Consider the following 26357-nt stretch of genomic DNA (forward strand, 5'->3'; position numbering starts at 1 on the left):
GTCACCATGTTGTCTTTTAGATCCTCAGAACTTATTCATCTTATAACTGAAAGCTTGTATCCCTTTGAAGGTTTATTGTAGTGTAAGTCCTCACAGTTAGCTTTTTTTTTTTGAATTTTATTTTATTTAGTTTTTATACAGCAGGTTCTTATTAGTTACCTATTTTATACATATTAGTGTATACATGTCAATCCCAATCTCCCAATTCATCCCACCACCACCACCACCCCCTGCCACTTTTCCCCCTTGGTGTCCATATGTTTGTTCTCTACATCTGTGTCTCTATTTCTAGGCAGCAGTTTTCTTATTTCTTTTGAGAGTACTTATTAAATATATAGCATTAAGGTACCTTTCTTTTATTCTTTGATTTTTAGACAAATTTATCTCTTGGATAATTTTAAGTGTGTTTATTTTCAGCAATCACTTGTGGCTGCCTGAAAATATGGAGAACAGCAATAAACACATAGAAGGGTTGGAGCCAATGAAATGCTATTTGAAGAAAGCAGAATTTTTCTACTTGAAAAACATTTTGGTTTCCACAAAAATGTAGTTCAGTTTTTTCTTCCACAGATTGTTATATCCTATGTAACCATATTACTTTCATCTTTTTAGCGAAAGCATCAAAGCATAAACCATAGCTACATTCAATATTTCTACACTTAAGCATTCAACTCCTAAATTTACAAGCTCCTCACTTATGAATACAATATATAGCTTGACTTACTATCCTGCATTGTATAAATGGAATTTCCCTGGAGTGTGACTTGCTCTCCCAAGAGGACAGGGTTTCTCCTTTCCTCAAACTGTCAAACTGTTAGCAAGCAGCTATGGATAGGAGAGAGCAAAGTTCCATGTGAATTACATCTCTGTATAAACTTATCGATTCTCAAACCCCTTCCCAAGTGGCCTTTATTTACTCTCTATCAGTTGGAGATAAATAGGCCTATCCTAAGCAAGGCAAATGTGTCACCCCACCCGCCCCTACTGCCCTGCCCTCTTTACCTTTTTGATGGCATCACTGACATGAAAGTAAATGATAGTGAACTATTATGACCCAGTTTTATATCTACAATGCTGGGCCAGCAGAACAGGTACTATACAAGGGAGACAATTCAGAGACGGATGATGAGGCTCAAGCAGAAGAGATTCTGAAGGCTTGTATGATTATTTTTGCAAATTGTTATAAGAATGTCTCATTATCCTATGATTAAATTTCACTTAGTAATTCCATTTATATATATCTATACCTGGTAAATCAGAGAAGAGAAGAATGCACTCATTAAAGCCATTAGACAAAAGCCGGTCACGCAGCTGCTGAAGAATTGCTACTCCGATACAGAATGGGAAGGAGGAATTCCCAAGCAGTAGGGTATCCCAGAGGTGGAAAATTTTGTGCAGTGGAAATACATCTGTAAAATGACAAATATAAATAAATTAATTGAGATTAAAAATAAAAAATTAAAACAACAACAAGCTACTTTACTAGACATGGTAATTCCCTTATGGTCAAAACTATTACAGAACAAATACTGGCAAACTGTTTTTTATAAAATGCGTATTTGGCTTTGTAGATTTACTGCTTCCTAAGGCATCTTAAAAAACTGATAATCAGATTGATCAAATAGATGACATTTTCTAGTCACCACTATCAATCTTGGTATAGCTGTTACATTCATTCTGTTTCTTCCTAGAATTTTCAGGTGATATTATTCTCACAAGTTTATATACTTAGAAGAATTTTAGTATTGTTATAGATTCAGTATCATTATATTTCTATTATGCACTCTAAAAACTGCTTTTTGAAATTCCCATAAAAAAATCTGATTAGCAATTTTTTATTTTTGGAAACTTTCTTTTTTTCATTTATCAATACTCTGAACATCTTTCCAGTCCAGTGCATACAGATCTACTTCAAGTATTGTATTCCATTAATCAAATGTACATGTTTAAGCAGCATATCCACTGTATTAATATCTGTAACTGATTAAAGTATTACATATTCACATAAACTGTTTATTTCTAGAGGAATTCTAGGATAGGAAATAACAAAAGTATCAGTTATTAGACAATCTCTAAAAATTGAGTCTGATTTGGTTGTAACAGTTGCCTTCCAAAACTCTATGTAAATACTATAGTTAATATTAATTTATTTTTCAATAGAGGTCAGAGATTTTATGAATGTCGTGATATATCAGATAGGTTTTCATCTTATAGAACAACCTTTTTGATATTTAGTAGTCAGAACAATTGAAAATAATTTCTACCCAACTATATTACCTTAGAATTACATAAGGATGCTCATGTAATTAAATCTGCTTAGTATTAATGTAACTATAATATACTGGGGAAGAATGAAGCTGTTCTTTTGCTAATACAATATTGAAAGAAAAGGGAAAATGATACTTACGAGTAAACATGGTGAGAAACCAAGGGATGGCATAGAGCTATGAGTGGAAAAAGATAGGGATGCAGGGGATGGATAAAGAGGAAATAAAAGAGATAATTAGAATGACTTCCAGTAAACTGAATGGTAAAAAAAGCTCTATGTTTTGGTCTACTCCACTGATTAAAAACATTCTTTAACACCATATGCAGAAATAAACTCAAAATGGATTAAAGACCTAAATGTAAGGTTGGATACTATAAAAATCCTGGAGGAAAACATAGGCAGAACACTCTCTGACATAAATCACAGCAATATTTTTTTGGACCCACCTCCTAGAGTAATGGAAATAAAAAAAAATAAACAAATGGGACATAATTAAACTGAAAAGCTTTTTTTGCACAGCAAAAGAAACCATAAACAAAATGAAAAGATAAACTATGGAATGGGAGAAAATATTTGAAAATGATGCGACTGACAAGCGATTAATTTCCAAAATATATAAACAGCTCACACAGCTCTATATAAAAAAAAAATCAAAAAATGGGCAGAAGTTCTAAATAGACGTTTCTCCAAAGAAGACATACAGATGGCTAAGAGGCACATAAAAAGATGTTCAACATCACTAATTATTAGAGAAACGCAAATCAAAACTACAATGAGGTATCACCTCACACTGGTCAGAATAGCCATCATCAAAAAGTCTACAAATAATAAATGCTGGAGGGGGTGTGGAGAAAAAGGAACCCTCCTACACTGTTGATGGGAATGTAAATTGGTACAGCCACTATGGAGAACAGTATGAAGGTTCCTTAAAAAACTAAAAACAGAGTTACCATATGATCCATCAATCTCACTCCTGGGCATATATCTGAAGAAAACTCTAATTCAAAAAGATACGTGCACCCAAATGTTCATTGCAGCACTATTTACAGTAGCCAAGACATGAAAGCAACCTAAGTGTACAATGACAGATGAATGGATGAAGAAGATGTGGTATATACATACAATGGAATATTACTCAGCCATAAAAAAGAAAGAAATAATGCCATATGCAGCAACATGGATGGGCCTAGAGATGATCATTCTAAGTGAAGTAAGGCAGACAGAGAACAACAAATATATGATATTGCTTAGATGTGGAATCTAAAAAATTGATACAAATGAACTTATTTACAAAACAGAAATAGACTCACAGACATAGAAAACAAACTTACAGTTACCAAAGGGGAAAGGAGGGGGGATAAATTATGAGTTTGGGATTAACATATACACACTACTGTATATAAAATAGATAACCAACAAGGACCTACTGTATAGCACAGGGAACTATACTCAATATCTTGTAATAACCTATAATGGAAAAGAATCTAAAAAAGAATATATATATATATATATATATATATATATATATATAACTGAATCACTTTGCTATACAGTAGAAACTAACACAACATTGTAAATCAATTATACTTCAATAAAAATTTTAAAAAATAAAAGAGAATCTAGATAATTATAATTATTATCACAAATATTCTATTAAATAATGACCTCTATTACAAATGCTGCAGATGATCCTTTGGCCAAGGCTTATTCCACAGAGTATTTTCATTTCATCAAAGACTACACTCAAGACAATGCCTAATCCAAACACAATACTAGTATGCTAATTTCAAAGGTCTACTTTTCAAAGGAGAACTTTGTTCTTAGGAATAAAATATTCCTAAGATTTGAAGAGTCCTCATCAGTGTTGAGTTACCCTTACTGAGTATTTTTTGAAACATGATGAGATGATATTTGAAAAATGTCCAAAATGTCTCATTAAAAAATTTTTATGAAGCTTATGCCTATTACCACTTTCTAAATTAACAGGAAGCTTCATAAAAGTAATGAGATCCAGGAATGAAATAATTTGGTTCTTTAGATGAGTGACAAATTTATTTTCCTAAGTTTACTCTCTAGAAATGAAACACACACACACACACACACACACATAGCAATTAATTTTGTGAGATTTTGAAAGTGAGAAATCATTCTTAATTTCTAAAAGTAGAGTAAAATCTCCTTTGTTAATAACAAGTATCAAAAAGCAATAATAATTTATAGAAAAATCTGAAAAAGCTCTACTTTTATGTTTTATGTCATTGCATGCTCCTATTAGACAAAGATTTTTGTACTACCTATAGCGTTTAAATAAATAGTTTTTCAGCACCTATCAATTGTGAATTTATAAGTAGAGTTGAATATTTCTTTGCATTATACACAATTGAGTATCTATGCTATTAAATGCCAGTCAAGAACCGTACGTACAGTTATAGACTACCTTAAAATCTAAGTACTGTATGTGAAATAAACCCATTGCTCCCTACAAGATTATCACTTATATGCACTGACACAGCCATTACAAATGGGGAAACTGAGGAGTACAGAGGTATGTGACTTCACTATAGAGTATTGGTTGTAGAAAACAATAAAATATAATAAACTCTGAATTTTCAGCCTAATTTAAATTTAAACATACAGTCTGTATATGTAAGTTCCATCAGTATTATTTAACTTTTCTTGCTTTTAAGGATATAACATAAATTATATTATGCTCTACCCTTCTGATCAAAGCCAATTGTTTGTCATTAGGAATCTTACCTGAGTTACTTCAGCAACAAAACTAACAATCCCTTTTATTGAAGAGAGCATGTGTATGAGGAAGAACACAAAGTGGGGAGGAACCACCTGAAAGGATCAGGGGGAAAACATGCCAGGCTCACACAAAGCCAGGCATGGTTCACCTTACCACTAGCTACAATTTTTTTTAAAACCCTGAAATAAACAAAGCATAAGGTAGAGTACTCAAAAGGATATTGCCTTAGTAATGGGGCAAAATTATGCTCCCAAATTATGCTGCCCAGGTCTCACTTAACAAACTTTAAAAGCAAGCCTTGAAAAGATCAAACTGTTTCAATGTTACCTAGCTGCATCTCAAAAAAAAGCTCAAGAATATTTACAAGAACATAAAAATATCCAATAACCAGCAAGGTAAAATTCACAATGACTGAAATTCAGTAAAAAAATCAGTAGTGCAAAGTAGCAGAAAAAAAATGATCATAATGAGGAGAAAAATCATTCAATCAAAATGGACAAAGAACTAACATAAATGTTTGTAATAGCAGGCAAGGATGTCAAAATGCTTTTTTTTTTTGTGGTATGTGGGCCTCTCACTGTTGTGGCCTCTCCCATTGCGGAGCACAGGCTCCGGACGCGCAGGTTCAGCGGTCATGGCTCACGGGCCCAGCCGCTCCGTGGCAAGTGGGATCTTCCCGGACCAAGGCACGAACCCATGTCCCCTGCATCAGCAGGCGGACTCTCAACCACTGCGCCACCAGGAAAGCCCTCAAAATGCTTTTTATATCTGTATACATATGTTCAAAAATCTAACAAATGATTGAACACGTTAAGTAGAGACATAGTAGATATAAAAAAGAACCAAAAAACCTCTCTAGACATGAAAAATACAATGTTTGAGTTAAAAAATACACTGAATAGGATTAAGAGCAGATCAGACACTGCAGAAGAAGAGATAAGTAAGCCTGAAAATACAGCAATAGAAACTACCCAAAATGAAACACGGACAGGGGGAATAAAGAAAAACAAAACATGTCCTATGCATCAGTGAGCAACTTCAACCAGCTGAATATGTTATTGGAGACTGCAAAAGACAGAGAGAAGATGAGAGGGGACAGAAAAAAATATTTGAAGAAATAATAGCTGAACATTTTTCAAAAGTGATGAAAACTATAATCTGATAGAGTAAATAATCTCAAGAACCTGAAGCACGTGAAACATGAAGAAAACTATACCAAGGTACATCATAATCAGATTTCTCAAAAAATCTTACACCACAGCCAGAGAAAAAAGGCACACTATGTAAAAGCATCAGTGAGAGGAATGTTTTCTTGTCAAAAACAGGGCACAAAAAATGACAGTGGAGTGACATTTTTCAAGTAATTAAAAAAAAAACCTATAAACTTAGAATTGTATGTCCAGCAAAAATATCTTTCAAAGAGAAAGGTAAAATAAAGACTCTCACACAAACAGAAACTGAAAGAATTCATCAGCAGCAATCCTGCACTATAAGAAATGCTGAAGTCAGTCTTTCAGGCAGAAGGAAAATGATACCACATGGAAATCTGGACCTATACAGAAGAATGAAGAGACTCAGGATTATAAAAATGTAGTTAAATATAAAAAACTTTTATTTAAAAAAAATCTTTAAAAATAAGTGACTCTCGGGAGTTCCCTGGCAGTCCAGTGATTAGGACGCTATGCTTTCACTGCCAAGGGCCTGGGTTCAGTCACTGGCCGGGGAACGAAGATCCCACAAGCTGCGTGGCACAACCAGAAAAAAAGTGACTCTCTAAAGCAAAACTAATAATTTATGTGGAGCTTATAATATATGTAGAAATAAAAGGTAGGACAACAATAATACAAATGCCAGGAGGGTAAAATGGAGGTATATGTTGTAAAGTATTTATACTATATGTGAAGTGGTATAATACTACTTAGAAGCAGATTATAATAAGTTAAAGAATTATAGTATAAACCAGAATTTCTTAACCTCGGAACTATTCACATTTTGCGTTGGACAACTCTTTCAAGGGGGAGGTGTAGTTTGCGTTTTAAGATTTTTGTAGCAACCCAGTCTCTGTACTAGATGCCAGTAGCACTTGTTCAGTTTTGTCAAAAGTGTCTCAGACTTTGCCAAAAAATCCCATGGGAGGCAAAACTGCCCCTGGTTGAGGACCACTGTGTAAATCTTAAAGAAACCAATAAGAAAACAACAAAGAGTTATAGCTAGTGTCTTAACAAAGGAGATAAAATAGAATCACAAAAAATATATCCAACAAATCCGAAGAAGGCAGATAAAAAGGAAAAAGAGAACAAAGAACTGATAGGACAAATAGAATAAAAATAACAAATTGGTAGATTTAAAGGCAGCCATAGCAATAACCACAACAGAAGTCAATGGTTCTTGTGATGGTTAATTTTATGTGTAAACTTTACTGACACAGGTGCCCAGACACTTAGTTAAACATTATTCCGGATGTGTCTTTAAGGGTGTTTCTGGATGAGATCAACATGAAAATCAGTAGATTTCATAAGGCAGACTGCCCTCCCTAATGTGAGTGGGCCTCATGGAATTTGTTGGAGGTCTGAATAGAACAGAAGGTAGAGTTAGGGAGAATTCACTCTATGCCTGATAGGATAAGCAGTGAAGAAAGCATAGCTCTAGCTTCTAAGGATCTTACAGTTCATTAAGAGCAGTAGCTATTCATTAAATATTCTCTCAATCCACTCCAATTAGGTTCTAGCCTTCACCTCACAACCAGAACTGCTCTTCTCTTGGTCATCAAAGGTCTCCATGTTTCTAAATCTAATGGTCAATTCTCATTCTCAGTCTTTACCCATCAGCAGGCTTTGACATAATTTACTATTCTCACCTCCTCTAACCACCTGCCCCCCACCTTAACTTGGCTTCCAAGAAACCACATTCATCTAGTTTTCTGACTGCTCCTTCTCCATCTCTTTTGTTGGTTCCTATTTATCTCCCTGACTTAAATATTGGCATGCCCTATATTCAGTGCTTAGAATTTTTTTTCTCTTCTATTTTCTCCAAATGATGTGAGGACTTATATCTACAGCTCTATCCCAGACCTCTCTCCTGAAATCCAAACTGGTATGTACAAATGCCTACTTGACATTTCCACTTGTATATCTGATAGATATGCATATCATGTCCCAAACTAAGCTCCTGACACTGCTTCCAAAATCTGTGCCTCCAAGTACAGTCTTTCAAATCTTCGTTAAGAGCGATCCTATTCTTCTAGTTGCTCAGGTAAACAAAACTGTGGAATCATTCTTATCTCCTCTTTCTTCCACATTGTACATTTGTCACCAGCAGTCCTGCCAGCTCTACCTTCAAAATATATCCAGAATATGAAAACTGCTCACCACTTCTACTGCTAATTTCCTGATTCAAGCTACCATCATCTCTTGCCTAGATTATTACAATAGCCCATGACTAGTCTTCTAGATTCCATCTTGCCCCTCCTTGGATTTTTCTTACCACAGCAGGCAGAATGATCTTGTTAAAATGTTTAGATAAGAAGATGTAGCTTTCAGTGGCTTTCCACTACCGACAGTAAAAGCTAAAGTCCTAGCTATGATCTATAACAGCGGTCCCCAACCCTCTTGGCACCAGGGACCAGTTTCATGGAAGACAATTTTTCCACGGATGGCGGCGGGAGGGGAGGAATGGTTCAGGCAGTAACACGAGCCACGATGGGGAGTGGCAGAACGCAGCTTCTGGCTTGCTTGCCCGCCCGCCGCTCACCTCCTGCTGTGCGGCCCTGTTCCGAACAGGCCGGGACCCGGACAGGTCCCTGGCCAGCGGGGTGGGGACTCCTGATCTATAAGACTGTGTAATCTGGCCCTTCAATTACCTCTTTGACCTTCATCTCCTTGTTCACTGTGCTCCAGTCACACTGGTCTCTTGTCTCCTGGCTGCTCCTCTGACATCCCTGGAATGCTTACACCTCAGGGCTGTAGCTCTTGCTGCTCTTGCTGTTGCTTCTGTTTGGATTGCTCTTTCCCTCAATTCATTAAGGCATTTATTCAGAAGTCACCTTTTCTGTGAGGCTTTACCTTACTGAAATATTCAATCCCTCCTTCACCTGAGCACTTAACCTCCATGTCCCTGATTTAGCTGTTTTTTGTTCACTACTTATCACTACCTAACATACCACAAAGTATATTTATCTTTATTGTCTGCCCCCGACTAAAATATAAGTTGAATGAGGGCAGAGATTTCTGTCGTTTTTTTTTCCATTTATGTAACCAGGGCCTAGGAAAATGTCTGGTACATAATAGGCACTGAAATATTTGTTGAAAGAATGAAATATATATAATAAAGATATTTGAAAGGGACAGATTAAAAGATTAAATAGTCACAAGATTACACAATTTATTTAGAAGTTTTCAATACATATGAAATAAAGAGAAAATCAGTTAATCTTCCTTGGGGTGTGTATGTGTGTGTGTGTATCCATCATATTAAATACTGGCAAGTATGGAAAAAACATTAAACTTGAAATGCTGAACTATATACCTATACTTTGACAACAATTATGAAAACAGTTATTAGAAATAAGCAAAATGAAGCATATTCTAATAAATATTTGAAAAGTAATAATTCAAGTTGAATAAATTTCTTTAATATATAACAACTCCTAGGTTCTCACCAGCCCCAGTCACTGCTTACCAACTAAAGTCAAGTAAATAAATATGTAATATACTCTGTGAGACTGTAATGCCTGTTATTTATTCCTTCTATTATTTCTCCCTATTAAAATTTTAACTGATATTTTCATCTTAAATAATTTCTTAGCATATTGCTATATCTTCATAATACAGTCTGATACAAAAAAGACAGCAAAATAAGATAATTTTGAATACTAGGGTAGTTTAGGTTTTAATTTAAAAAAATAACAAATAATGAAATATTTTCTTACAAATATGAAAAATATATAAAATTAGTCTTATTAAGTTAGAGATATTAGCTACTTCCCAATTTAAAGGTGGAAACAAACCCAGTGAAAAGAAATCATACATTCACACATTCTGTTTTCTCCAGATCATGAAATTATGTTCCTGAATTAGCCTAGTGCTAGTCTGCTGAAAGAGTCAGCTGAGTAAATACTGCCCCCTAGCAATAATCAAGAAAGTATAGTGTTATTAACCATTTCATGAAGTCTTTCTATATCGTCTGGTAATGTCAAAGTTAGAAACATCAATAGGAAAAACAAAGGCAGGGGCTCATTAACTTGATTTTCAAGAGCAGAAAATTAAGGCTCAAAAACTTACAAATATATAAAAATGAAAAAGATTAAAAAAGGAAATATTTCTTATAATATAAACTCTAGGTGAATCTTTTGTCAAATGGATTTATTTACAAACATATTATGTGTTCTCTCTCTCTAATATACATAGTAATAATAAAAATTAATACAAAAGGGAGTCCCTTCTAATTGACTTTCTTAATCTATTTTTTTAATGAACATATTTTCTGTTTACCTCAAGTCAAAAGCATTTTTATATTTAAGTTACCATAAGCCACCTCTGTAAAATGCATGTTGACCATTAGATGGATGCCTTGCAATGATTCTCTCCCTTAGAAAAATGTACATCTAGCCATTCAAGTAAAGGATGCTTGAAAACAGCAGGTTTTCAAAGCAGCAGATTTTCATATATTTTCTTGAAACTTTGAAACTCTGGTTTTGTCATCTGGTAGCTACATATCTCTTTGAACCTTTAGGATTATTGTGAAGATTAGTTAATGGCTCTAAAACACCTGGCAGAAGATGTGGCATATATCAGATATCAGCATAGGAAGTACAATTATCATTCTTAATAACAGCCCAGAAGCTTCTACAATCGGAACGTATTTCAACAACCCAAAATTCTGAGTCAACCTCATGAAGCCATCCAACAAAAGCTACACACGTTTTGGAACCAGGAGATAGGAGTGGAAGGTAAAGAGAAGAGAATCCTGAGCACTGGGAACTGTACATGATGTTTCAGAGGTCGAGGTAGACTCAATTAATGCAAGGCACAGACGAAGAAGGCTAAAGTATTTCTAGTCCTGCTGGCTCTCAGAATCAATATTCCTCAATCCCATGTCAACTACTCTGAGTTCACAAAATTTCAAAAATTCTTACATAAAATCTTTTCCCTCAACTTTTCAAATTCTACAAGATCCTTTATTTTGTCTATATCTGACTCACTATTGCCTTCTTAACCACATATAAAATAACATGACTTGATATGAAGGAAAATTCTTGAAAATCAAGAATATGTCCCATAAAACATTTGTACTGTTCCACTGTGTTACTCATTTTCAAAAGACTGTTAGCTTTTTCAACAATGAACAAAGATGATGGCTTACATTAAACCAGGATAAATTCGGTGGAATGGGAAAGGGTTTCACGTAAATAACAAAACTACATAATACAGGCAAAAGCAGTAATAAATAGCTCTCCTTATTTAACAGTACTCCTATCTTCTTAGAATCTTGGGGAAACATTTGCAAGTACAAAACCTGCCTTCATAACCAGCAACAAGGGGACAAAAGTCAGGAGGTGAGAATTATAAATCTATATGATAACTGATTTACAGAGCAACTCTTTAGAATATTTTAAATAGAAAACAATTATATTCTGATATTTTTGTGAACCAGTAACCCTGAAACAAAAGATTATCTGTTTCTAATCTTTATCTTAATAAAGCAGCCAATAAATACTGCATTCTTATAGATAAAACAAAGTAGTATGGAACACAGTGCCTGGCACATTAATGACTGTATTGAATCTATAAGACGTGCTATGTAACACCTTCTGGGAGACGGAAAAGTACCTTAAAAATCAAGCAATAAAAAAGGTTAAAATTTAAAATGAAGTAGCAATCTCACCAACTCGGACAAACAAGGAAGTCTTTATTGTTGTTAGTATCATATTTCCTCCAGCAAAGTGTTTGTTAACTAATGCAGCAAAATAATATATCCATTATAGCTTGTAATATAACGCTTTTTAAAATGTAAATCATATTAACATAACCAAAGAAACAGTGCAACATGAACAGATTCTAATAAGTAAAACAAGAACACCGATAATGGTTAAGCCCTTAATACTAACTATGTACCTGGAACTGTGTTAAATGGTTTATATGTATTATCTCATTTAATCATCACAATAATCCTAAGAGGTAAGATTTATTATAATCAACATTAAGAGGACTGTGGATAAGAAAAACTAACAAGTGTTTAGCTAGTAAGTTGAAGCGTCCAGATGAGAACCCTGCCCCATTTGACACCAGTGTCTGAGTGCTTACCCAAATTGTGCTCACAGACTTCTGGGGACCTTCAAGACCCTTCAGGGGCCCCAAACTTCAAAACTATTTTTATAACAATACTGAGATGTTTTTGCTCTTTTTTACTATGTTAACATTTGAGCTAATGGTGCAAAAAAACCCACTGGTGAATAAAACTACTGGCACCTCATCACAAGTCAAGGTAGTGGCACTAAATTATAGAAATCATATTCTTGTGAAGGAGTAAAAATTATTAATTTTGTTAAATATCTTTTAAAATGTTCCATGAGGCAAAATCAGAAGTATGCATAAAGTACTTGCACTGTGTACCGAAGAAAAAGATTGTCTTGAGAGGGAGCTTCAAGATGGCGGAAGAGTAAGACGTGGAGATCACCTTCCTCCCCACAAATACATCTGAAATGTATCTACATGCGGAACAACTCCTACAGAACACCTACTGAACGCTGGCAGAACGCTGACCTCAGACCTCCCAAAAGGCAAGAAACTCCCCACGTACCTGGGTAGGGCAAAAGAAAAAAGAAAAAACAGAGACAAAACAATAGGGATGGGACATGCACCAGTGGGAGGGAGCTGTGAAGGAAGAAAGGTTTCCACACACTAGAAGCCCCTTTGCGGGCAGAGACTGCGGGTGGCGGAGGGGGGAGCTTCGGGGGCCACAGAGGAGAGCGCAGTAACAGGGGTGCAGAGGGCAAAGCGGAGAGATTCCCGCACAGAGGATCGGTGCTGACCAGCACTAACCAGTCCGGGAGGCTTGTCTGCTCACCCACCGGGGTGGGTGGGGGCTGGAAGCTGAGGCTCAGGCTTTGGAGGTCGGATCCCCGGAAGAGGACTGGGGTTGGCTGCGCGAACACAGCCTGAAGGGGGCTAGTGTGCCACAGCTAGCTGGGAGGGAGTCCGGGAAAAAGTCTGGAGCTGCTGAAGAGGCAAGAGACTTTTTCTTGCCTCTTTGTTTCCTGGTGCGCGAGGAGAGGGGATTAAGAGCGCTGCTTAAAGGAGCTCCAGAGGCGGGCGCGAGCCGTGGCTAAAAGCGCGGACCCCAGAGACGGGTAGGAGACACTAAGGCTGCTGCTGCCGCCACCAAGGAGCCTGTGTGCAAGCACAGGTCGCTATCCACACCTCCCCTCCCGCGAGCCTGGGCAGCCCGCCAGTGCCAGGGTCCCGTAATCCAGGGACAACTTCCCAGGGAGAACGCATGGCGCGCCTCAGGCTGGTGCAACGTCACGCTGGCCTCTGCTGCCACAGGTTCGCCCCGCACTCCATATCCCTCCATCCCCCCGGCCTGAGTGAGCCAGAGCCCCCGAATCAGCTGCTCCTCTAACCCCATCCTGTCTGGGCGGACACAGATGCCCTCAGGTGACCTGCACGCAGAGGCGGGGCCAAATCCAAAACTGAACCCTGGGAGCTGTGCGAACAGAGAAAGGGAAATCTCCCCCAGCAGCCTCAGGAGCAGCAGACGAAATCTCCACAATCAACTTGATGTAGCCTGCATCTGTGGAATACCTGAATAGACAACGAATCATCCCAAATTGAGGAGGTGGACTTTGGAAGCAACTATATATATATATATATATATATATATATATTTCCCTTTTTCTCTTTTTGTGTGTGTATGTGTATGCTTCTGTGTGTGATTTTGTCTGTATAACTTTGCTTTTACCATTTGTCCTAGGGTTCTGTCTGTCCTTTTTTTTTATTACTTAAAAAAATTTTTTTTAATAATTATTTTTTATTTTAATAAATTTATTTTATCTTCTTCTTTCTTTCTTTTTTTCCCTCCCTTTTATTCTGAGCTGTGTGGATGACAGGCTCTTGGTGCTCGAGCCAGGCATCAGGGCTGTGCCTCTGAGGTAGGAGAGCCAAGTTCAGGACACTGGCCCACAAGAGACCTCCCAGCTCCACGTAATATTAAATGGTGAAAATCTCCCAGAGATCTCCATCTCAACACCAACACACAGCTCCACTCAACGACGAGCAAGATACAGTGCTGGACACCCTATGCCAAACAACTAGAAAGATAGGAACACAACCCCATCCATTAGCAGAGAGGCTGCCCAAAATCATAATAAGGCCACAGACACCCCAAAACATACCAACAGAGGTGGACCTGCCCACCAGAAAGACAAGATTCAGCCTCATCCACCAGAACAAAGGCACTAGTCCCCTCCACCAGGAAGCCTACACAACCCACTGAACCAATGTTAGCCACTGGGGACAGACACCAAAAACGGGAACTACGAGCCTGTAGCCTGTGAAAAGGAGACCCCAAACACAGTAAGATAAGCAAAATGAGAAGACAGAGAAACACACAGCAGATGAAGGAGCAAGGCAAAAAACACCAGACCTAACAAATGAAGAGGAAACAAGCAGTTTACCTGAAAAAGAATTCAGAATAATGATAGTAAAGATGATCCAAAATCCTGGAAATAGAATGGAAAAAATACAAGAAACGTTTAACAAGAACTTAGAAGAACTAAAGAGCAAACAAACAGTGATGAATAACACAATAAATGAAATTAAAAATTCTCTAGAGGGATCAATAGCAGAATAACTGAACAATAGCAGAATAGCTGAACAATAGCAGAATAACTGAAGATAAAATAGTGGAAATAACTATTGCAGAGCAGAATAAAGAAAAAAGAATGAAAAGAATTGAGGACAGTCTCAGAAACCTCTGGGAAAACATTAAATGCAGCAACATTCGAATTATAGGGGTCCCAGAAGAACAGAAAAAGAAAGGGACTGAGAAAATATTTCAAGGGATTATAGTTCAAAACTTCCCTAATATGGAAAAGGAAATAGTTAATCAAGTCCAGGAAGCACAGAGAATCCCATACAGGATAAATCCAAGGAGAAACATGCCAAGACACATATTAATCAAACTCAAAAATTAAACAAAAAGAAAAAACATTAAAAGCAGCAAGGGAAAAACAACAAATAACACACAAGGGAATCCCCATGTTAACAGCTTATCTTTCAGCAGAAACTCTGCAAGCCAGAAGGGAGTGGCAGGACATATTTAAAGAGATGAAGGAGAAAAACCTACAAACAAGACTACTCTACCCAGTAAGGATCTCATTCAGACTTGACGGAGAAATTAAAACCTTTACAGACAAGCAAAGGCTAAGAGAATTCAGCAACACCAAACAAGCTTTACAACAAATGCTAAAGGAACTTCTCTAGGCAGGATACACAAGAGAAGGAAAAGACCTACAGTAACAAACCCAAAACAATTAAAAAAATGGTAATAGGAACATACATATCGATAATTATCTTAAATGTAAAGGGATTAAATGCTCCCACCAAAAGACACAGACTGGCTGAATGGAAATGAAAACAAGACCAGTACATATGCTGTCTACAACACACCCACTTCAGACCTAGGGAAACATACAGACTGAAAGTGAGGGGATGGAAAAAGATATTCCATGCAAATGGAAATTAAAAGAAACCTGGAGTAGCAATTCTCACATCAGACAAAACAGACTTTAAAACAAAGGCTATCACAAGAGACAAAGAAGGACACTACATAATGATCAAGGGATCAATCCAAGAAGATATAACAATTGTAAATATTTATGCACCCAACATAGGAGCACCTCAAAACATAAGGCAATGGCTAACAGCCATAAAAGGGGAAATCAACAGTAACACAATCATAGGAGGGGACTTTAACACCCCACTTTCACCAGTGGGCAGATCATTCAAAATGAAAATAAATAAGGAAACACAAGCTTTAAATGATACATTAAACAAGATGGACTTAATTGATATTTGTAGGACATTCCATCCAAAAGCAACAGAATACACTTTCTTCTCAAGTGCTTATGGAACATTGTCCAGGATAGATCATATCTTGGGTCACAAATCAAGGCTTGGTAAATTTAAGAAAACTGAAAGCGTATCAAGCATCTTTTCTGACCACAATGCTATGAGACTAGATATCAATTACAGGAAAAAATCTGTAAAAAATACAAACACATGGAGGCTAAACAATACACTACTTAATAACTAAGAGATCACTGAAGAAATAAAAGAGGGAATCAAAAAATACCTAGAAACAAATGACAATGAAAACACGATGACCCAAAACCTGTGGGATGCAGCAAAACCAGTTCTAAGAGGGAAGTTTATAGCAATACAATCCTACCTTAAGAAACAAGAAACATCTCAAATAAACAACCTAACCTTACACCTAAAGCAAATAGAGAAAGAAGAACAAAAAAAAAACCCAAAGTTAGCAGATGGAAAGAAATCATAAAGATCAGAGCAGAAATAAATGAAAAAGAAATGAAGGAAATGATAGCAAAGATCAATAAAACTAAAAGCTGGTTCCTTGAGAAGATAAACAAAAGTGATAAACCATTAGCCAGACTCACCAAGAAAAAAAGGGAGAAGACTCAAATCAATAGAAATAGAAATGAAAAAGAAGTAACAACTGACACTGCAGAAATACAAAGGATCATGAGAGATTACTACAAGCAACTCTATGCCAATAAAATGGACAACCTGGAAGAAATGGACACATTCTTAGAAATGCACAACCTTCTGAGACTGAACCAGGAAAAAATAGAAAATATGAACAGACCAATCACAAGCACTGAATTGAAACTGTGATTAAAAATCTTCCGGGCTTCCCTGGTGGCGGAGTGGTTGAGAGTCTGCCTGCTGATGCAGGGGACACGGGTTTGTGCCCCAGTCCAGGAAATTCCCACATGCCGCGGAGTGGCTGGGCCTGTGAGCCATGGCCGCTGAGCCTGCGCGTCTGGAGGCTGTGCTCCGCAACAGGAGAGGCCACAACAGTGAGAGGCCCGTGTAACACACACACACACACAAAAATTTCCAACAAACAAAAGCCCAGGACTGGATGGCTTCACAGGCGAATTCTATCAAACATTTAGAGAAGAGCTACCACCTATCCTTCTCAAACTCTTCCAAAATATAGCAGAGGGAGGAACACTCCGAAACTCACTCTACGAGGCCACTATCACCCTGATACCAAAACCAGACAAAGATGTCACAAAGAAAGAAAATTACAGGCCAATATCACTGATGAACATAGATGCAAAAATCCTCAACAAAATACAAGCAAACAGAATTCAACAGCACATTAAAAGGATCATACACAATGATTAAGTGGGGTTTATTCCAGGAATGCAAGGATTCTTCAATACACGCAAATCAATCAACGTGATACACCATATGAACAATTTGAAGGAGAAAAACCATATGATCATCTCAATCGATGCAGAGAAGCTTTCGACAAAATTCCATACCCATTTATGATAAAAACCCTGCAGAAAGTAGGCAGAGAGGGAACTTTCCTCAACATAATAAAGGCCATATATGACAAACCCACAGCCAACATCGTCCTCGATGGTGAAAAACCTTAACCACTCCTACTAAGATCAGGAACAAGACAAGGTTGCCCACTCTCACCACTCTTATTCAAAATAGTTTTGGAAGTTTTAGCCGCAGCAATCAGAGAAGAAAAAGAAATAAAAGGAATCCAAATTGGAAAAGAAAAAGTAAAGCTGTCACCGTTTGCAGGTGACATGATACTATACATAGAGAATAGTAAACATGCTACTAGAAAACTACTAGAGCTAATCAATGAATTTGGTAAAGTAGAAGGATACAAAATTAATGCACAGAAATCTCTGGCATTCTTATACACTAGTGATAAAAAATCTGAAAGTGAAATTAAGAAAACACTCCCATTTACCACTGCAACAAAAAGAATAAAATATCTAGGAATAAACCTACCTAAGCAGACAAAAGACCTGTATGCAGAAAATTATAAGACACTGATGAAAGAAATTAAAGGTGATACAAATAGATGGGAGAGATATACCATATTTTTGGATTGGAAAAATCAACATTGTGAAAATGACTCTACTACCCAAAGCAATCTACAGATTCAATGCAATCCCTATCAAACTACCACTGGCATTTTTCACAGAACTAGAACAAAAAATTTCACAATTTGTATGGAAACACAACAGACCCTGAATAGCCTAAGCAATCTTGAGAACGAAAAATGGAGCTAGAGGAATCAGGCTCCCCGACTTCAGACTATACTACAAAGCTACAGTAATCAAGACAGTATGGTACTGGCACAAAAATAGAAATATAGATCAATGGAACAGGATAGAAAGCCCAGAGATAACCCCATGCACATATGGCCACCTTATCTTTGATAAAGGAGGAAAGAATATACAGTGGAGAAAAGACAGCCTCTTCAATAAGTGGTGCTGGGAAAACTAGACAGGTACATGTGAAAGTATGAAATTAGGACACTCCCTAACACCATACACAAAAATAAACTCAAAATGGGTTAAAGATCTAAATGTAAGGCCAGACACTATAAGACTCTTAGAGGAAAACATAGGCAGAACACTCTATGACATAAATCACAGCAAGATCCTTTTTGACCCCCCTCCTAGAGAAATGGAAATAAAAACAAAAATAAACAAATGGGACCTAATGAAACTTAAAAGCTTTTGCACAGCAAAGGAAACCATAAACAAGACCAAAAAACAGCCCACAGGATGGGAGACAATATTTGAAAATGAAGCAACTGACAAAGGATTAATCTCCAAAATTTACAAGTAGCTCATGCAGCTCAATATCAAGAAAACAAACAACCCAATCCAAAAATGGGCAGAAGACCTAAATAGACATTTCTCCAAAGAAGAGATACGGATTGCCATCAAACACATGAAAGACTGCTCAACATCATTAATCTTTAGAGAAATGCGAATCAAAACTACAATGCGATATCATCTCACACCAGTGAGAATGGCCATCATCAAAAAATCTACAAATAATAAATGCTGGAGAGCGTGTGGACAAAAGGGAACACTCTTACACTGTTGGTGGCAATGTAAATTGATACAGCCACTATGGAGAACAGTATGGAGGTTCCTTAAAAAACTACAAATAGAACTACCATATGACCCATCAATCCCACTACTGGGCATATATCCTGAGAAAACCATAATTCAAAAAGAGTCATGTAACACAATGTTCATTGCAGCTCTATTTACAATAGCCAGGACATGGAAGCAACCTAAATGTCCATCAACAGATGAATGGATAAAGAAGATGTGGCACATATATACAATGGAATATTACTCAGCGATAAAAAGAAACGAAATTTAGTTATCTGTAGTGAGGTGGATGGACCTAGAGTTTGTCATACAGAGTGACGTAAGTCAGAAAGAGAAAAACAAATACCGTATACTAACACATATATATGGAATCTTAAAAACAAACAAAAAAATGGTCATGAAGAACCTAGGGGCAAGATGGGAATAAAGACACAGACCTACTAGAGAATGGACTTGAGCATATGGGGAGGGGGAGGGGTAAGCTGAGACAAAGTGAGAGAGTGGCAGGGACATATATACACTTCTAAACTTAAAATAGATAGCTAGTGGGAAGCAGCAGCATAGCACGGGTAGATCAGCTCGGTGCTTTGTGACCACCTAGAGGGGTGGGATAGGGAGGGTGCGGGGGAGACGCAAGAGGGAGGGGATATGGGGATATATGTATATGCATAGCTGATTCACTTTGTTATACAGCAGAAACTAACACACCATTGTAAAGCAATTATACTCCAATAAAGATGTTTTAAAAAAAATCTGTTGCTTAGTGTAAAAAAAAAAAAAAGATTGTCTTGAGAAAAAAGCACTTGGGCAATCATTTCAGCTATGAGTGAATGTAGGTGTTTTTTTCAAGAAATGCCATTTTTTGAATGACATAAAAACAGTAATTTTTTTCAGGCTTGGATATTTGGCAGATATTTCTCAAAAATGAAGTGAACCTTTCACTTCAAGAAACAACAATAGCTGTCAGGTGAAGATTAGAACTTTGGAAAACTTGTATCTGCCACTGTTAGCTTGGCAGCTTCTCAATACTTAATGACTTTTTGGATGAGATCAGTGGTGATATTAACGAATGTGATTTTTTTGATATTGTATAATAAAATGTCTCATAGTTGAAAGATCTGCATAATTCAGTGCACCAGTATTTTCTAAATGACCAATGCACAACATTACAAAATCATGTACGGGTAAAAGAGCCATTCACAGTGCAAGATAGATTGATGGACTTGAAAATAAAAGAATCTGAAAAGTTTATTGATATAGTTTTAGATTGTACATTGCAATTAAGCTTTAAGAAACTACCACTGTCTGAAAAGGTCCTTTGCCATTACATGCCCATGTAGGGCCACCAGATTTTCTTCATGTACTTCAACTAAAATAAGGTATTGCAACCAGATTGAATTTAGAAGCAGGTATGAGAATATAACTTTCCTCTATTAAGTAGAAATTGCAAAAATATAAAACAATACCACTCCTCCATTATTTTTTGTTTGTTTTGGAAAACAATTATTTTTCAGAAAAATGTTATTTTGTTAACATGCAATGGTTTCGTTATTGTCATTTTTAAATGAATAAATACATAATTTTTTAAATGTCTCAGTAAATACTAAGAGATATAAACCCACATAAAAACTCTGGGATATTTGATAATTTTTAAAAACGTGAATGGGTCCTAAGACCGATCAAAAAGTTTGAGAACTGCTGTATCATACCATACATCCTTCTTTTTTTAAAAAAAAAAATTGAAGTATAGGGCTTCCCTGGTGGCGCTATGGTTGAGAGTCCGCCTGCCGATGCAGGGGACATGGGTTCGTGCCCTGGTCTGGGAAGATCCCACATGCCGCGGAGTGGCTGGGCCCGTAAGCCATGGCCGCTGAGCCTGCGCGTCCAGAGCGTGTGCTCCGCAATGGGAGAGTACACAACAGTGAGAGGCCCGCGTACCGCAAAAAAAAAAAATTGAAGTATAGATGATTTACAACATTGTGTTAGTTTTAGATGTACAGGACAGTGATTCAGGTTTGTTTTCTGTAGAGTACATTCCATTATAGGTTATTATAAGATATTGGGTGTAATCCCCTGTGCTATGCAGTAAATTCTGTTGCTTATCTATTTTATGTATAGTAGTTTGTTTCTGTTAATTCCATACCCTTAATTTGTCCCTCCCCTGCTCCCTCTCTCCTTTGGTAACCATAAATTTGTTTTCTATGTCTGCGAGCCTATTTCTGTTCTGCATATAGATTCATTTATATTATTTTTTAGATTCCACATATAAGTTATATCATATAGTATTTGTCTTTGTCTGACTTATTTCACTAAGCATTTACTTCCTTTTACTTGTCTCTCAACCAGTATAAGGATACATTAGATTGAAAACAGAGTGAGGATTTACTAAAGAGGGAAACTTGCTGGATACTTAACTTGTATGTATGTGTTCTTAGCAAGAAGATACCTGGCCTATGGAATTAATAAGTCTTTGGCTTCTGAGATATGAGTCCTTTCTGAAAGGTAATTAAGCTTTATCGTAAGAAAGAGAGCTCAGTAAGCCTTTTGTATTTAAGGGCTTTAAAGAACCCAAGGTCAGTAGAATGGGGTTAGGACTAAAGTCAGGGAAAACAGCAATAGCTAGACAAAGGACATATCCTGGCACTCCACAGATGGATTAGAACAGGTTAGTGGGGACTCTTGTTATGGGAGACTCTAAACAGGGTGCAACTTCCTAATTTACCCTGTAACCACACTTGATAAAAATCTAAAAAGCTCATTGTCACTAATCTCCTCTTTAGATTAAAACCTAAAATTTCTTTATGTAACAATAACAACATGAAGGCCAGGAATGAATGAAGGAACAAATGAACAAACAAAACAAATAAATACATAAATATTTCTGAGAAATCCTTTCACATTTTTGGTTAGTACAAACTCAGCTCAATATAAAATTTGAAAATGACAGTGATAAACTTTTAGGGAGGGAGAAAATCAGTAGTAGTATAAGCATCCATTAAGACTGTAGTTAAATGACAACGGTTTTGCCAGCATACTTGCTTACGACTGAATTTGTTAGCTTTATCTTTAGCAGACAGTTAGGTTCAAGAGGCACATATAGTACTGAGATATAGCCCTTATCATTTCTCTTACTGGCCACCGGACAACTTTTCATAATTTGCAGGTTGAATGCTATTTATAGCATTTCAGAAAAATAGTTTCCTTAAGAATGAAGAAACATACTTTCCTGTTCTCATTTCAAAGGACTGGTATGTTTTCAGACGCAGAACATACACCAAGACAGAAATGATAAAAATCACTCTGGCCCCAATTTTGCCAAATACACATTATTCACCCTATTTATATGTAAATCACATAACTACCATGATATATATAATCTAAGCATCACATCAGTGCACAACATTCCTAACTATTCAAGCTTCAGCAGTACTCAGTATTCAGAGTTCTGTGACCCACGGCAAATGGAAAGGAGCCAGAAATCACAATCTTTCCTGCAATAGGAGTCTGCATTTTAATGATGGAAGATTAATGAGGGCTTACTTTGATAGGATTAGTTATTGAGCAGGAAACTCAGTTTGGGATCTCATTACCAAAGTGTCCACATTTGCCCTTGATGAATCCTAGCCTGTATTGTTGGAGGTGCAGAAAGTCACCTAAGCAATCATCTTTTTTTTTTTTTTTTAACATCTTTATTGGAGTATAATTGCTTTACAATGGTGTGTTAGTTTCTGCTGTATAACATAAGCAATCATCTTAAAGGTAGAACACTGAAGGCAATAATTCGGGAAAAAAAAAAGAAAGCAAGACTGCACATACAAACTAATGACATGTAACTAAAAATAAGTGATTATTAATAGAATAAGAAAAATGTTAGAAAAATTCTCCATTTCATCATACCTCTCCCACCACTATTCATTGTCAATAATCTCTACGTTAAAAACATCAAATCTTTTTGCTAAATTAAATTTAAAAATAGTCTCAACATTTCCATGTTATCTCCAAACTTGAGAAACAGGCCAACAAAACACACACAAAAAAATCAAGATTTCAAAAAACTAAAAACAGGGCTTCCCTGGTGGCGCAGTGGTTGGGAGTCCACCTGCTGATGCAGGGGACACGGGTTCGTGCCCCGGTCCGGGAAGATCCCACATGCCGCGGAGCGGCTGGGCCCGTAAGCCATGGCCACTGAGCCTGCGCTCCGCAGTGTGAGAGGCCACAACAGTGAGAGGCCCACGTACCACAAAAACAACAACAAAAAAACCCCAAAAAACAATCTTCCTATTAACACTTTAACTGTGTTAAATATCTCTCCTTTTGCCCTTTCTCCGTGACAAAAGAATAGTCAGAGAAAAGGGAATTTCCTCCAGGTTAAGATATATTCTCTTTCCCCTAACTTCTCTTTTGTTAACTCTAGGACTCTCAATAGTGATAGAAGTGTTCCCTAGAGGATGTTTGGAAATACATGTAGAGACATTTTTCAGAAATAACGTGTAGGCGTTTTATTGTCACAATGATTAGGGGATTATTATAGACAATCAGTGGCTGGGGGCCAGGGATGCTCAGTATTTGCCACATACTGGACATTCTCAACCCACAAGGAACTGTCCCCCACCCCATGCGACTTATGAATGTCTCATAAAGCTAATCACACTATATATATGAATCAATATTACTTTCGCATTACTAGTATTGAAGCTTTTACAAGAAGTTATACAAAAATACCCCAGTAATTATAGGAGAGGGTCATAATGGAGAGGGAAGCTAAATAGAATGAAGATATTATATCAAAATTATTGAATTATTAAATAATTAACTCACCTTATATAGCAGCACATTTAACAAACACTAAAGTACCCTCCACTCAGATTTAACAAACATTAACTAACATTTTGTCACAAATGCTTTGAAAAACTTTTAAAGCAAAATAGTACATTATAGACTCCAATATAATGGAAAGCCCCTTTCTACCATTCCTGAATTTTAATTCTCTCTTCTTTAAATATTATGCTTTGTACTTTCTATAACTTCTGTAAGAATTCCTTCCTAGATGGAAATTATAAATCTGACATTCCATATGTATGTCTTCTAGGCAAGCTAGAACTTATTTTTATGTATGGTGTGAGGTTGGCTTTGATTCCCACCTCCCTCCATATAGTTACGCAATTGCATCAGGGCCATTTATTGAATAATCTTTTCAAATTGACTTATAGAGCCATTTCTGTCATATACCAAATTCCATACCTGGATGGGTTTATTTTGTGCTTTCTGTTTTACTAGTTTATATTAATATCACTGCATTAGTTTTCTTTTGGTTAATATTTGCCTCATATTTTTTAAATCTCCTTTTTGACCAATATCCTTAAATTTTTACATTTGTCTCTTATAAACAGCATATAGATGGATTTTTAAAAATATCTAATAATTTCCTTTATTAGGTAATCTACTTAGCTTACCCTCTTTCTGTGTTTTCTCTATGTTTTTAATGGGGTGGATGACTTTCCTTTGTTCCACACTCCCCCATTCCATTTAAAAGTTATACATTTTCTTTCTATTCTTTTAGTGAGTACCATTCAAATTTTAATATGCATTCCTGTACTTCTACATTTCTTGTGAGCAGAGATGCTAACTGCCCTTTGTTCTGCAGTATAGTCTCAACGATGTTTGTACAAAAATAGCCTTGGTAAACAGAGATAGAGTCTCTTTTTGCAGCAACAGACAGGTTTTCTTATAGCCTCAGAAGAAAACGATAGCCTCTCTCTCTCTCTCTCTTTCTTTCTCTCTCCAGAGTAAATGAAGATATGTTTAATATCCATTTAAAAAAAAAATCAAGTTCCCTAAACTCGGAGTTCCTCTCCTATAACACAATCCACTGCATTATGCAGGTATCATTTGGACCCTCTGTGTCGTCTCTATGGGATTTGGAAGCAAGGGAAATCAAGACAAATATGCTAATGCTCATGCTGCTTGCTGTGCTGTGAGTGAGTAAGTCCTTTGTCTCTGACACAGGAGTCTTGGATTTTCTGCCAATATCCATGAAATAGTAACAGGCTCATTTATTAGCTTTTGAGTACGGTAAAATCAAATCCCAGATCTGAAAGGATGCCTGACTTGATGTCTAAATATAAAGAGCATATTTACTTTCCCCTCAAATGATACAAAATCATTAGAACACTTTTAAGTTGAAATCCCACTGACTCTTACCTTTCATGTTATTGTTACCTAGAATTTTACTTCCATCATGCTATTAGCCTTTCCCAAATTGATTTTACGTATAAATATTTAATAGTCATTGTTTAATTAGATTGCAAACTTGTGAGGATTAGAGGAGTGCTTAAAGAGGGTTAGAGCAGTGCTTAGTGCACAGTAAGCGCTTAATATATGTCCACATTATTTTTTAACAATGTTTTTTGCTTGCCTCTTCTCATATACCATACACTTTCAGAGTTTAATTTTTCTGATTAAGCAAAGATAAGTTATTTTTCCATATGTGATTTTTTAATACTATGTTCATGAATATGTCTAAGGATTTTATCAGACTATCTTTATAATTCCATACATATTTTTCTACATAAATGATTCTTCTCAATCTAAAACTCTGACTAAAGCAGTGTAGTTTTCTGTTTAGTCACTGAGCACAATTAGGTGCTTTCAAGGGAATTTTTAAAAAAGAATTATCCTTTTTTTTAAGTCTATATCATAGTATTTTTTCCCTCAGAAACCTAAAACAATTACCAATTCGGCAATCAGTTCCTTTATAATTTCTTCAACTCTAGCCATAAGATTTAATCTAGTATTGTCTTATGCCATATCTCACATTTATAATGTGAAGCAGGAAAGGTAGGGTTATGTAAAAATGAATACTTAATATGATAATATATATACTGGTTAAATTTTTACAAAGTTTTCTATCTCTATACATAATTATAGGGTTTAATCTTATTTTATTTGTTTTATAATATGTATATATATTTTTTGGAGCCCTCATTGAGCAAGCCATGTACTCAAATGAAAGGTATTTCTCCATAGGTCTAGAAGCAAATACCACTGTATATATGAAGGATGGCTACTTTAGGCCTGACGATGACATCACAGAATTACAGTGCAACACACAGAGCAATGAACTAGAATTAGTACACCTATGTTTT

General features: G+C 36.4%; 1 protein-coding gene across 2 annotated transcripts in view; it reads right to left on the bottom strand.

Moving 5' to 3' along the window:
* Nucleotides 1-26357, bottom strand: part of TBCK (TBC1 domain containing kinase) — a 226971-nt gene that overhangs the window by 102993 nt on the left and 97621 nt on the right. For both annotated transcript variants that reach the window (XM_060148557.1, XM_060148556.1), the window contains exons 21-22: nucleotides 2408-2444; nucleotides 1248-1409 (exon numbers count right to left, since the gene is read on the bottom strand). In XM_060148557.1, coding sequence (XP_060004540.1) covers nucleotides 1248-1409; nucleotides 2408-2444 — 199 coding nt within the window. The remainder of the gene's footprint in view (nucleotides 1-1247; nucleotides 1410-2407; nucleotides 2445-26357) is intronic.

This window comes from Lagenorhynchus albirostris, chromosome 4 (assembly GCF_949774975.1).
Source record: "Lagenorhynchus albirostris chromosome 4, mLagAlb1.1, whole genome shotgun sequence".
Lineage (NCBI taxonomy): Eukaryota > Metazoa > Chordata > Mammalia > Artiodactyla > Delphinidae > Lagenorhynchus > Lagenorhynchus albirostris.